Source organism: Mercenaria mercenaria, chromosome 17 (genome assembly GCF_021730395.1).
Source record: "Mercenaria mercenaria strain notata chromosome 17, MADL_Memer_1, whole genome shotgun sequence".
NCBI lineage: Eukaryota > Metazoa > Mollusca > Bivalvia > Venerida > Veneridae > Mercenaria > Mercenaria mercenaria.
Genome location: NC_069377.1, coordinates 32,821,665 through 32,836,128, shown reverse-complemented (window position 1 = coordinate 32,836,128; position 14,464 = coordinate 32,821,665). Strand labels below are relative to the sequence as shown.

Genomic DNA, 14,464 nt, shown 5'->3' with positions numbered 1-14,464 from the left:
CACATGTTTACATTTTCAAACGGGCGATAGCTGCACCACGGAAATGTCAATAGCTCTTTTCGTTATCACCACAATTTGGTGGTGGAGCTAGCGTTTAGTAGCCGTGTACTCTGACAATATTTCTTCCAATTTTGGAGCAAATTGAATGAACTTTACAATTTTAGCAGACGACATTTCCAGCAGACGACAATTTATCTAGCATGCTAAAGGTTAAAATACTGTACTAGTAATTGATGATGATATACATACTTGTGAGCTGAAAATTTTTTAATTGATGTAGAAATTTGAGTGAGCTTAAAAAATTCGTAACTGATGATGTTATGCAGTAAGCTTAATAACAGTTGAATGATGATGCAATTATGTGAGAGCTAACAGTAGAAAATGTTCATTGGATAATACAATACAGTGAGCTTTTATATTTCAAAACAAGTGAGCTGAAAGGTTGTTCATTGATAGTGCTGTGTTAGTGAGCTTTATAATTGCTAAGTGATGATACATTATCATCGGGCAGCTGACAATTAAATTGTTAATTGATCATACAGTATTAGTGAAGTAAAATACACTCATTTGTGGTGCAGTATGAGTGAGTTCAAAACTTGTCAATACATGGTACAATACAATCAATGATGCAATACAAAATGAGCTGAAATTGTTTAATTGATGATGCAATACAAGTGAGCTAAAATCATTAGTTGATGATGCAGCCCTAGTGAGCTAGAAACATTAATTAATTGATGATAATATACAAGAGGGCAGAAAAATTTTAATTGATGATGCAATATAAGAGAGCTAGAATTATGCAATACATTTTACAAGAGGGCGAAAAGTTACTTATTGTTGATGCAATACAAGAGAGCTAAAAATTATTATTAATTTTGCTGATGCAATACAGGAAAGCTGGAAGTTGTTAATTGATGATGCAATACAATACAAGTGTGCTGAAATCATTAATTGATGCAATACAACTGATTCTACATACTTATGATTAAAATAAGAACTTTACATGGTTCTAGATGTCTGTATAAAATGCTGTCGGGGTCTTTGTAGTAATTAATCATTATCTTTTTTAATTAGTCCTGGTTGGGGATGATTTTTCACCAGGAAGTAAGGCAGTTTGCTGTTAATATTTTACTGATTAACATGTATTATGGCAAAACAAAAGTTCCTTGGACATTATCAGTAATATACTGTTCCCTTCTGAGCCATTAAGAGTTTCTTCCTGGAACTGGAAATATTTGTGTCTTGCTCTGTCTTTTAGGTCTGTCTTATTTCATCCAGAATTAATGGATTGATCCAGAGCTCCATCATATCAGGAGATAGACTGAGGCTGTATTTTCGTAAATAAGAATTTGTTTGGGGTTGGATACGAATTCATTTTAAAATCTGGCCGTATCAGTACAAATTTATTTTAAAATGTGGTCGTATCAGTACGAATTTATTTTAAAATGCGGTTGTATCAGTACGACATGTAAACAGTATTACCAATTTCAAAGGAAGATCGAGCTGTATTGCATGTCTGCGCTGAGTTGCGCCTTTGGTGGTCTGTAACCCAGTATATCTTTCCGGTACTATATTTAATACGTGAAAAGCAATAGACTGGTTTACTACTTCGTGCATTATTTTGCTTCTTTTTTTTTTCCAACCTACCAATCCAGTCAAAATAAAATGGCAGCACGCAGTGCGTCGAGAGGCACTCAGGCAGGCTTTGAAATCAAGATCAGGTCGAAAAAGAAATTAGAAATTAAAAAGAACACACTGCTTACACATGTTTCTTCATCGGTGAAAGAAATAAACATGTAATAATAAAACTGTTTCGTTAACAGATACATGTTGATGTTCTGAACAAATAAATCAGGGTTTTGTAATTATATGACACATTTTTAGCCAAAGTTGATATAAGAGTCTTACTAATTTTATTTCAAAAGTAAGTCGAGTGGTATCAATAACAGATTTCCTTGTCACTAATTTTTGCCTGTTATCTGGTAGTTTACTGTTAATATTTCCATTAAATATCAGGTAGTACTGTTACTAATTTCACAAGTTATCAGGTAGTACCGCTACTAATTTCACAAAACATCATGTAGTACCGTTACTTATTGCACAAAACCTTATCTGGAGCTTTGATTGATCTGACACTTCAGTTCACGGCACCATGAATTCACATTTCTAATTAAGACTTTACAACCTATTATAATGCTATTATACTGGCTCCTTTATTAAACCATTTCTTAAATACTGCAACATCAATTACGTATTCATGGGGACTAGCTTCCATGGATTTCACGGTTGAGTCAATCCATGAAATTAAATGAACAAATAAAATCTCCACTCATTTCAAGTTCAAAGTTGAAAAATCCACTGATGCATGAAATTATCCCCTTGATTTATCTGTTTTAGCAAAATCCACAGAAACAAATTATTTCACATATTATATCCAATTTATTAGAAAAAATATTTATGCTATTTTTATTATGCTTTATTATTTTTGTTGCAGGGATACTGTGTGGGGTGTTTTGACGGGCCAGGGCAGCGATAACGTTTCAAGCCTCGTGGTTCATGAGATCAGAGAGATTGAAACATGGGTGCTACGACTGCTGAGTGCCCCTGTACCTGTTCCAGGGAAAACCAAAGTCGAGGTAAGTTTCAGGACAAGATTCGGTTACCATGGAAACTATAGTCCTAAAAATCATCCTCTCAATAAAGAATTTGGTGTCCATAGAAACCATAGTCTTCATATTAAGGTTACCTTGGGAAGATACTTGTCAGAACATGATACAGTAACATAATCTTTATTTACTGTAAAATCATTTAATTTCTTGGGCATGAAATTTCGTGGTTTTGGTCAAGACGGCAATTTTGTGGGGATATGAATTCGCGGATTTCAACTTTTGAACATAAAATGAATGGGAATTTTACTTGTTCGTTAGGATTAAATTTCGTGGATTGACTCAACCACTAAATCCACGAAGATTAGTCCTCCACGAATATTAATGATTTCACAGTACATGTAGTTACACTGAAAATTTATACACATTCCTACCAAAGTGAACATAGACTAAATAGAGATGCTTTGTCTTGTCTGCAAGATTTCCATGGATTTTCCATTTAAAACCTTGCTTTCACAGGAAATGAGGTATTGTATCTGCGACTAAGTGCTCAATTTTCATGACAGATAGAAACGCTCAGATTTTACTTGTATTTGCAAAAGCTCTTGCATTTACCAAGAAGCAATCATTGTGTGTTGATTTATTTTATACCCACAATGCAATGCATCATTTTTGTTGTTAAGACTATATCAGCATTTATCTTTGAGGCAAGCATTTATTTTTAGTTCAAAAATAGCAGCCATTACTTTGAATTGTGTATAGATTTTTCTTCATTATGTGTTGTTAGCTTATGATTATGTGGGAAAATACATTAGAAAACAGATGGCCTTTATAGAAAAATGGACGAAACCAGTTAAGAGAATTGAAAAGATTGTGAGAAAATGAAAATAGATAGTTTTGTCATACATATCATTTGTTGGTAAAACGCTTTCAAGACATTTCACTGTTTAAGGAGAGCTTTATTTTCAGATCTACTTCACAATACACAAATAATGTGGCTATGACTTGTCAGTTTTTTCGGTTCTCAGGCCTTTGAGTAAAAGCTCTGTATTTTACATTAAGACAGGGGACCCAAAATAATAATGATTGTCGTAAATTTCCATTTTGTTACGTTTTCTATGTATGAAGCATTAATATGTTTTCTCCATTTGCGATTTCGTCATTCTGCGGTATGAAAGAAAAGCATGTACATGTATGAGCTTTGTGAACTTCTGTAGAATGTGGAAACCCATTACAAGAACATAATTGTACAGAGATTACTGAGTGTATTTTCTGGTCCACTATCTTAAAAGCATTTTGATAGACTTTTACCCTCAAGACAGTTACTGTACATAATTTTTAGTGTTACATTAAGCTAGTTCCAATTATGATCTTATTATTCAACAGGATTACTGTCTAAGACATAGCCATAATAAAACTTGGTCATAAAATATTTTATTATACAATGTTTATGTCTACTCGTCCAGTAGAGCATGGATCTGCATCCAGTAAAACATGGATCTGCTAGTGCAAAGAAGTATAAAATACACAGAATGGCAACTGGCTGTAATCTCGCGTGATCTTGTGTCAGAGCGTGAATCGGCGTTATCTTAGTAAAAACAAACATCGGCGAGCATGGAGTTACAATTTGTACCTTTAAAACTACATTTAAATTACATGTTAGCTTCTAAAACAACATTAGTTTAATGTGAAATAGTCTTAAGACACAAAGTACACGTTTCTTGCCATCAAAAGAAGCGTGGTTATATGGTGATAATTGATATACCGATAAATAATTGCTTTCGCATACAAAATGGCGCGTGGAGAAAGCATCATTTCCGGTAAATGAGATCTCATTCAGTTATCACGGGATGTTGGCGAGATTTGTTCTATATGCCTTTGAAGTTGCCGATCTATTTATTTTTATAGCTCTTTGGCTAGTGTAATAAATTTCAGTGTGTAGTTGCCCAATTGATTTTGCTTTTTGTTCATATAATTATATAGAAAAGTTCTCCTCCTCAGAAAATGTTGCTTTATTAAATACAATTTGAGGGTTAAGTCTTTCCTTAATATAATTACGAGTATTCTGATAATAACCTTGGATTTTTCACTTTCCATTTTTAGGGATTGAAGTTCCAATGATTCATTAAAAGTTTTACCGGCCATAAAATACGTAGTTAAATGTCAAATTACATATTACTAATAATCATAAGAATCACTGTATCGAGGAATTCTCGTAATATTACATTAGTCAACTTATGACAGTTAATATGATGGCTCGCCTACACTAGTGCTTGCAAGATTACCTAAAATAGCTTGCACCTTCCCATCTGATTCATATGAAATGTTATATAAGGCTTTAGGAAATGTGCGGAAATATTTTCTTAGGGTAATGGACTTGTAATGGCAATCAGCAACTTTGTGAGATTTTTATTTCATCATTCTTTGAAGTTGTAAATATAGGTCATAATGGGCAATGGTTTTGCTAACAACTGGAGAATGCCAAAATCAGAAGAAAAAAAACAGAGAAAAATTGATTGAACGGGAATTATTGATCAGTCGTTGTGATGCATCCACTGCCTTTAAGATGCTAAAGCTAAATAATTGGGCATAATTTTCAGTCTGTTTTCATTGCTATGGAATCTAAATTAAATGTTGTCTAATTTTAGAGAATAAATAACATAACGAGCATGTGAAAGCCTGCAGCTGGCAGATGTTATTATATCTAACACAAAAGTATGAATTCCATTCTAATTAACAACAACGTCTTATAAGTGAAAATATATGGTATTGAATATTACTCTACAGAATATACTTTACCAATTGAGGTAATTGTCATGTAGATTATTCTATTTTCAGATTCAGGTGTTACCCAGAGATGTACAGCCTCCTTTGTTGTTTGCACTGCCAGATCACACTAGGTTTTCTTTGGTAGATTTCCCGTTACATCTGCCGTTAGAGCTTCTTGGGGTAGAAACTTGTCTCAAAGTTCTCACTGCTATTATGCTGGAGTTCAAAGTAAGATACTGTGAAAACATGTTACAGTAGTTTTATGGGTTTGAAAGTTTCATGGTTTTGACATAAACAGCTTTTTCTCAGGAATATGAATTTGTGGATTTCAGTTTTTTAACCCTTAGCCTGCTAAATTTCTAAATTGCACTGGTCCATCATTCAATTTAGGCAATGCCATTTTTTATTCTTCCTTTGTATCCATAAGCAGTGTTAAAAGATCCTTAACCTGTGTTAAGTGACCGCCAGGTCCTGTCAACAAATTTTAAGACCACTGTTTTCATTTTTTTACAGACAGATTGGAATATATATAAATATATATTAAGATAGGTCATTTCAATAGTTTTGCAGTTTTCTATCTTTATATAGATTTGGTATTTTAGTTAATGCCTTTTGAATACCAGTTGAGAGGGTTTTAAATCATCTTGCAACAGTATAAATAAAATATTGCACAAAGTATGTAAAATTAATAGGCAAGCTCATTTATCATTCATCTTGTTATATATGAAATACTCCCCTGGGAATTTGAAGTAGATGATTAGCTCAAACTTGAATATATTGATTTATTATTATTGTGTGCAAGATAAGTTTAGGTTATTGTTCCATTTTTTGTTTTGTTTTTTGGCTACTGGCTTTGCAATAAGATTAAAAATAACCTACTTGTTGCAGTATTACTTTAAGTGACAGCTAATTATAAGACTCGACCTTTTCATCCCCAATTATAAAGTGTTTTGAGGATCCTTGGGGTTTTTTTTGACCTTTGTAAAAAGACAGTACTCTTACTTCTACAACACTTATATTTATTATTTATATGAGCTTAGTGAACATATGTTGTGGATTTTATATATAGTATTTCGCAGGCTGACCCAAGGGTTAATTAAGCTGATCGTTTCAAAAGATTTTATCAGCCTTGCTATATATTGAGAAAGAATCTTTTATCTTTTGCGCCATGAAAAATAGCCATGTTTACTTAACCTTAGTCTGCTGGCGGCAATTGGTTGTGCCTTTGTGACCAGTGCAGACCAAGATCAGCCTGCATATCCATGCAGGCAGATCATGGTCTGCACTGTTTGCTATTTAGTCAGTAAATTTTCAGTGAACTCCCCTTCGAATGATAATTTTAAATGGTACTGTCCAAATTGAATGATGAAACAGTCTATTTTAGAAATTTAGCAGGGTAAAGGTTAAAAAAACAACAAAAGCTTATATTACACTGGTGGACTTTTTATCACTCCTTGTATTGATTGTTTTACTTCTGAAGATTCAGCTTGCTAGGTTCCCATAATCACGGCTTTCTGGATATTTGTAAACAATATGAAAAAATCTTATGCCTTCCTTATTGGGGAAAATCTGTTGTAAATTACTTGGTGCCCAGTGAAGGGTGAAAAAGAATTGAATCACATTGCCATTTAATTAGATTAGAAAGGCGAAGACGCATTTTAGTCATAAAGATGGTAGATATCTTTGGGAAAATAAACAGATGATGGATGTCTTTAGGAAAATAATCATAGAGTGGAAAATAATATCTTTGGGAAAATATAACGCTTGTTTTCAGTGTGTGAGTGCACATTGCTTGTCTTTTAATATGATATTCTGTGATTTAATTACACTATTGGATGGTGACAAATTTCTATGGAACTCAAACAAACAAATTAAATTCCCATTTTATTTTATCATAAAATTTTTTAATTCATGCATTCATGTCTCCATGAAATGGCCGTTCTTGTCAAAATTGAAAAAAAAAATGATAAAACAAAACAAATGATGTCAACTTTTGAACATAAAATGAATGAAAATTTTATTTGTTAGTTAGGATTTAGTTTCATAGATTCTTGGCCAGAAAATATGCGAAAACACGACACCCAAAAATATTAATGATTTCACTGTAACCAGTATGAATTCATAGAAAATCTAACCTCACTATTCTTTACCCACAACCTCATTAAAAAGGTAAAGGTAATTTTATTAAGGGTTGCTTTGTGAAAATTTATAAATGAACATCTCTTAAAGTGCTTTTGAGTGACCCTATTTTAAGAACAGTTAAAACCAAGTATACCTTACCCCCAGCAATTTGCTGGTACGCATTTAGAGGTGGATTGACTGAAGCAATCATAATAAAGTGCCTTGCCCAAGGACCCACCCCAATGGGAGTAGCCAGGAATTGAACTGGGGAGGGGGGTCTTATCTCTCTCGACCAATGTGTCCAAAATAAACCACACAACCTGTGACACAAGGAAGTTCTCCCCCCCCCTCTCCCCACCACAACCCACCCCAGCCCTCCATCTTTTAACTACTAAATGTTTCCTATTTCTTAAACTTTGTTACACATTTTCAAAGACTATTGTCCTATTGTGAATTATTGACACATTAAGCACACGTTTCATGTTCTTTGAACCAATTAGCATGATAATGTGGTATTATATATTTCAGATAATTATGCAATCTCGAGATTACAACGCACTGACAATGAGTGTTATGGCATTTGTGTCGATGTTGTATCCGTTAGAATATATGTTCCCTGTGATACCATTGCTGCCAACGTGTATGTCATCAGCTGAACAGGTACGTCTACCGTCTTTATGATTACTCACCAGTTAGACGGGGAAATTTAGCATATCTGTCGTGTTTGAAGACACCTTTTCATTTAATAAGTGGATCCTGTGTCAAAATCGGGCTGAAAATTGTCAAAAAGTAAAAAAGGAGAAATTTATCAGTAACCTTACTTAAACATTTTAACTTACATTTCATGCAGGAAAACTTGAACTCAGGTTAAAAAAATGTGAACCGAGGGCTGAGTCTAGATTATTATTCATGGCTGAGATCAAGATCCCAATGGGTAATTGACCTTTGTTTGTATAGGTGATATACCACTTTACAAAGATGTTATATTGGACATAAAGCTCTTTCCAAATCAATTAACATTCAGTATTTAAAGTATAATAGCTAAATGCAGCTGTGACACACATCAATGTCAATGTTTTATTAGCTAAAGAAGCATAAGGTTGTCAGATTAATATGGACTGAAGGCTTTGTTTTAGTATCATTATAGTTTTGACTTTTTCCTCGCGTTTTTCATTAGTTAAAAAACGTACAAGCATACTTGTATTAAACAGCCATCGGTTTGAACTTGTCTTAAGGAGCCGCTTGCCTTAAAGGCCTAGATTTTGGCAGTGGGCCAAGGGATTTCTACCTTCAGTAGGACAGTTGGAGTCTGATGACTTTCATGGTATGGGGTTCTAATAAACAGGGCGTCATTGTTTATTGGAAAATCAGCCAGCCTTATAGCTGTATGAATAAGAGAGGAGGAAATTTGAGTGTATTTTATTATAAAACTTGATGAATACGTGATAACTTTAAAATTAATATCTTGTAGGAATTGTGCCTCTGCCTTGGCTGGCCGCTTAAAACAGGTAGCTGTTAAAGAGAAGTTAAAATTAGAACACAAAACTATTTGGGAAGTTAACTAAGTGACTTAAAGTGTGTACCTGCTTAATACAGGTGGCCACTAAGGCAGGTCCAACTGTATAATGTCCAATATTTGTCAAGTAGACACGTGTGATTCACATAATTATAAAATATATTATTTTTTTACATTCATTATGCCTTTAATTAAGTATTGAAGGAAATATGTTGTTCCTTTTAACCTCAGCATGCGGTTTGCATGACAACGATCACAGCAACCATCATAGCAACCAACGTTGCAGTCAACATAGCATCAAACCACTGTCATAATGCATTTTGCTCTTTGATCAGAGATTGAAAGTCCCTGAGCTTCCAGCTGATTCCATTAAATGATTAAAGTGCAGCAACATTACATATCTGCATGAAGTCCATTAGAACTCCTTCGTTTGGCATATACCTTGCATAGAAACCTACTTAGTTACCAGGCAAAGAAAGGCAATATTGAGGGATAACCAGACACCATTAGAAAAAATGATAAGCCATTATGTTTATGAATTAACTTGAAAATTATTTATCCTTTAGCCTGCTGGTAGCAAGTGGTTTTGCCTTTGCGACCAGTGCAGACCAAGATCAGCCAGCACATCTGTGCAGGCTGATCATGGTCTGGACTGTTTGCTATTCAGTCAGTAAATTTTCAGTGAACACCCCTTTGAATAATAAGTGTAACTGCATAAATTGAATGATGGACCAGTCCATTTTAGAAATTTAGCAGGGTAAAGGTTAAGCCCATAGCTCAGTAGGTAGAATACAGGACTGTGAAGAGAGAAGTCGAGAGTTTGACGCCAGTGTCATTGTGGCATGCTCTATGTATTTGACAGAAGACAATGTGTCTGAAGTCATAATCCTCCATTTCTGATTGATGTGAGAAAGCTTTTAGTTACTTGTATAGAACAAGTTATTACTAGTACAGAATCAGGGAACACTGGAATAGGTTAAATGTCGACAAATTAATGTCCTGAAACCTAGATCATGAAATTTTATGCCACAAAAAAAAGGAATTGACAGTATATGGGAAATATTTGTCACATAAGGTTCACAGCATTGTCAGAATCTGCTGATAAAATGATAGAAAATTAAAAAAATGAATTGATAGAAAATTGAAAAATGAAATAACATGAAGTTGTTTTTTAGCTCACCTGTCACAAAGTGACAAGGTGAGCTTTTGTGATCGCGCGGCGTCCGTTGTCTGTGCGTGCGTGCGTCCGTGCGTCCGTAAACTTTTGCTTGTGACCACTCTAGAGGTCACATTTTTTGTGGGATCTTTATGAAAGTTGGTCAGAATATTCATCTTGATGATATCTAGGTCAAGTTCGAAACTGGGTCACGTGCCTTCAAAAACTAGGTCAGTATGTCTAAAAATAGAAAAACCTTGTGACCTCACTAGAGGCCATATATTTCAAAAGATCTTCATGAAAATTGGTCAGAGTGTTCATCTTGATGATATCTAGGTCAAGTTCGAAACTGGGTCACGTGCCATCAAAAACTAGGTCAGTAGGTCTAAAAATAGAAAAACCTTGTGACCTCTCTATAGGCCATATATTTCATGAGATCTTCATGAAATTTGGTCAAAACGTTCAACTTGATGATATCTAGGTCAAGTTCGAAACTGGGTCACGTGCCTTCAAAAACTAGGTCAGTAGGTCAAATAATAGAAAAACCTTGTGACCTTTCTAAAGGCCATATTTTTCATGGGATCTGTATGAAAGTTGGTCTGAATGTTCATCTTGATGATATCTAGGGCAAGTTTGAAATTGGGTCATGTGCGTTCAAAAACTAGGCCAGTAGGTATAAAAACGTTGTGACCGCTCTAGAGGCCATATTTTTCATGGGATCTGTATGAAAGTTGGTCTGAATGTTTATCTTGATGATATATAGGTCAAGTTTGAAACTGGATCAACTGGGATCAAAAACTAGGTCAGTAGGTCTTGAAATAGAAAAACCTTGTGACCTCTCTAGAGGCCATACCCTTGAATGGATCTTCATGAAAATTGGTCAGAATGTTCACCTTGATGATATCTAGGTCAAGTTTGAAACTGGGTCACGTGCCTTAAAAAATTAGGTCAGTAGGTCAAATAATAAAAAAAACCTTGTGACCTCTCTAGAGGCCATACTTTTCATGGGATCTGTATGAAAGTTGGTCTGAATGTTCATCTTGATGATATCTAGGGCAAGTTTGAAATTGGGTCATGTGCGTTCAAAAACTAGGCCAGTAGGTATAAAAATAGAAAATCCTTGTGACCTCTCTAGAGGCCATATTTTTCATGACATCTTGATGAAAATTAGTGAGAATGTTCACCTTGATGATATCTCTAGAGGTCAAGTTTAAAAGTGGGTCACGTACCTTCGAAAACTAGGTCAATAGGTCAAATAATAGAAAAACATTGTGACCTCTCTAGAGACCATATTTTTCAATGGATCTTCATGAAAATTGGTCAGAATTTTTATCTTGATAATATCTAGGTCAAGTTCAAAACTGAGTCACATGAGCTCAAAAACTAGGTCACTATGTCAAATAATAGAAAAAACGACGTCCTACTCAAAACTGGGTCATGTGGGAAGAGGTGAGCGATTCAGGACCATCATGGTCCTCTTGTTTGTTCCTGTGAAATAGTTTTTAGTTAATTTTAATGCCTTTTATAGTAGGCATATTATATAATGAAAGATAAAATGTTTAACAGATTCAAAGCAATGAATTTTATTTCTTTCAGCTATTGTTAGCCCCCACCCCCTATTTGATAGGAGTTCCTGCCAGTTTTTTCTTGTACAAAAAAGATTTCTTGTTACCGGAGGATATATGGCTCGTTGATCTCGACTCAAACAAGGTAAGCCTGTTTTGTGAGATGCTAATTTAAATGAGCAGTGCCATGAGAAAACCAACATAGTGGCTTTGCGACCAGCATGGATCCAGACCAGCCTGCGCATCCGCGCTGTCTGGTCAGGCTCCATGCTGTTCGCTTTCAAAACCTTTAGCAATTAGAGGAACCGTTAGCATACAGCATGGATCCTGGTCTAGATCCATGCTGGTTAAAAAGCCACTATGTTGGTTTTCTCATGGCATGGCTCAAATGATTCTTGCTGGCGAGAGCTGTATAATTATTCTGATCAAGAATTTAAGGTGGTCATTTACATTTAAGCAACATTTTCTGGTATTTTTCACTTTCCTTTTATTCTTTCAAATTGTATTCAAGGAACAAAAAGGTCCTTTAATAGCACAAACTTTCCATAACATCCAAGTTTAAAGTATGATAACATTCTCATGACATATAATATTATGTACTGTGTTGAATTATTTATTTGTTATTTGATAAGGGAAATAAGAACAAACTCTTTTATTGATTCTTACCTTGTAATTGTTGATGCACAGAATGTTGTCTGAACAGGTGATACGGGATGTGTCACGAGGAGACTATTAGAAAAGCTATTGTAGAATCAGAAATACTGACGAGGGATATATTTTTTCTAGTTAATTTTATGATTTTACTTCATTTCATTCAGCCACTGTATTTATACATAGATCTGTATTTGTAAAACACTATTGCGTTAAGAAACTAGTTGTGTCAGTGATGCATGATTTAAAAACGATTTACCGTCGTAATAAGTAATTGTACAATGACAAAGTTCAGTCTTTGAAATATCTGATTTGGGTATGTTCAACTTTCGATATTTTTCTGAGAAATACCAGCAAGGACAAAATTGAAGAGGCATTTTTTCCTAGTATTGTTATATGACAAAAGAAAGAGTAGAATTTAATGAATATGGAATTTGACATTGGCCTGAAACAAGATACTTGCAATTTTCAAGGCCCCTGATTAAATAGTGACTATTTTTATTTTTTGTAAAATTTTGGTTGCACGGAAATATCTGATTCTGCAATCATAGAGTATTGACAAGTTACTCAGAAAAAAAGCCATTCGTGATTGAGTCATATCTGTAGGTCAAAGAGAAAAAGACAAAAAATAAATCTGATTGCTTTATTGTTATTTTATATAAGAACATATTGTTCTTATGGGAAGAATTGTCTACAGCTATAGAAATGTCCACAGTTTTGTGTTGATCACAAGAGACTTAAAAAGTATTCTCAGTTGATGCTAAATTGTCTCAGATCAAGAGAAAACAGAGTTTTTCTGCTCCTTTTATATATAGAGAGGCCATACACATGCATACACTTATGTATATTTGTTGACATTTGTTGTTTTTTTTTACCAGTATTAAGGAGAACAAATTAGGTCTTTCACAGTTCATGGTTTGAACATACACTAGGGCTTGCCTTTTGCCTGCCTGCTTACCTTAGTAGGGAGAGTGCAGATTTACAGATCAAATGGTAATGTGAGTTTGATTTGAGGCATATTGTTCTCCATTACAATGTGAACAAAGACATTGTGTTTGAAGTCATTTCGTTCTCCACCTCTGGTTCATGTGGAAAAATAGGCAGTTACTTGTGGAGAACATGTTAGTACCATAGGCCCCATCTAACGGTATCCTTATGGTATAGCATTATATAATAAGAAAAAAGAAAAGGTAGGACACTTCCGAATACCCATATTCTCTTGTTCATTAATATATGATCGATTTCAATAGAATAAAATTTAAACGTTAGTTGGAAATATTAATTTTAACAAATATATCACAAAAAGTGTTCAAATAAGTCCTATTATAGCTATAAAATCGATGTTTTACATTTTGAATCGAGTCCAACATTTGCTTTGCTCCGCTGTTTCCGGATCTACGGTGCGAATATCCTCTGCGATTTCATTGGTTAATAGGTATAGTTTGACAGATACCGGGAAAATCGATATACCTCGGCTATATACCTTCATCATCATTACTTCAATAGAACTGAATGAAAAAATAGCGACAAACAATAATAAACAAAAATGTCAATTCAGTTAGAACAACTAAGAAGCGCTGCTAAGCGTGACCACAACATTATTATATCGGGCCAAGCCGGTACAGAATATAAATTTTTCGATTTATTTTCACGAAATTTTATTCCTTCGATACCGAAGGTTTATTTTTGACCACCGCAATAAGGACTACAAATTCACTCCGTTGCAAACCGGATGTATACAAGCAGGGAAGATGTAGAAATCTGAAGTTTGTGGAAAATCGCTGATTTCTTTAAAAATACTGTAGTGATAAAGGTTAAACTTATGCCGTAGGTTTATTACAATAATATCAATTAATTAAGTGTATCGTTTGAACCGTACGTTCTATATTAGCTTCAAATCAGATTTGGTGTTTCAGAAGTGTCCTACCTTTTCTTTTTTCTTACTATATAAATGCTATACCATAAGGATGCGTTAGATGGGGCCTGTGGTTAGTACTGGTACAGAATTCAGGAACACTGATTAGGTTAAGTGCCCGACATTATTACTGAAATACTGGTGAGAAATGGCACTAAAACCCAA

General features: G+C 34.4%; 1 protein-coding gene across 18 annotated transcripts in view; it reads left to right on the top strand.

Moving 5' to 3' along the window:
• Window positions 1–14,464, top strand: part of LOC123536165 (MAP kinase-activating death domain protein-like) — a 115,623-nt gene that overhangs the window by 23,353 nt on the left and 77,806 nt on the right. For all 18 annotated transcript variants that reach the window (XM_053527613.1, XM_053527611.1, XM_053527604.1 and 15 more), the window contains exons 3-6: window positions 2,495–2,636; window positions 5,445–5,603; window positions 8,025–8,156; window positions 11,765–11,878. In XM_053527613.1, the coding sequence (XP_053383588.1) occupies window positions 2,495–2,636; window positions 5,445–5,603; window positions 8,025–8,156; window positions 11,765–11,878 (547 nt within the window). The remainder of the gene's footprint in view (window positions 1–2,494; window positions 2,637–5,444; window positions 5,604–8,024; window positions 8,157–11,764; window positions 11,879–14,464) is intronic.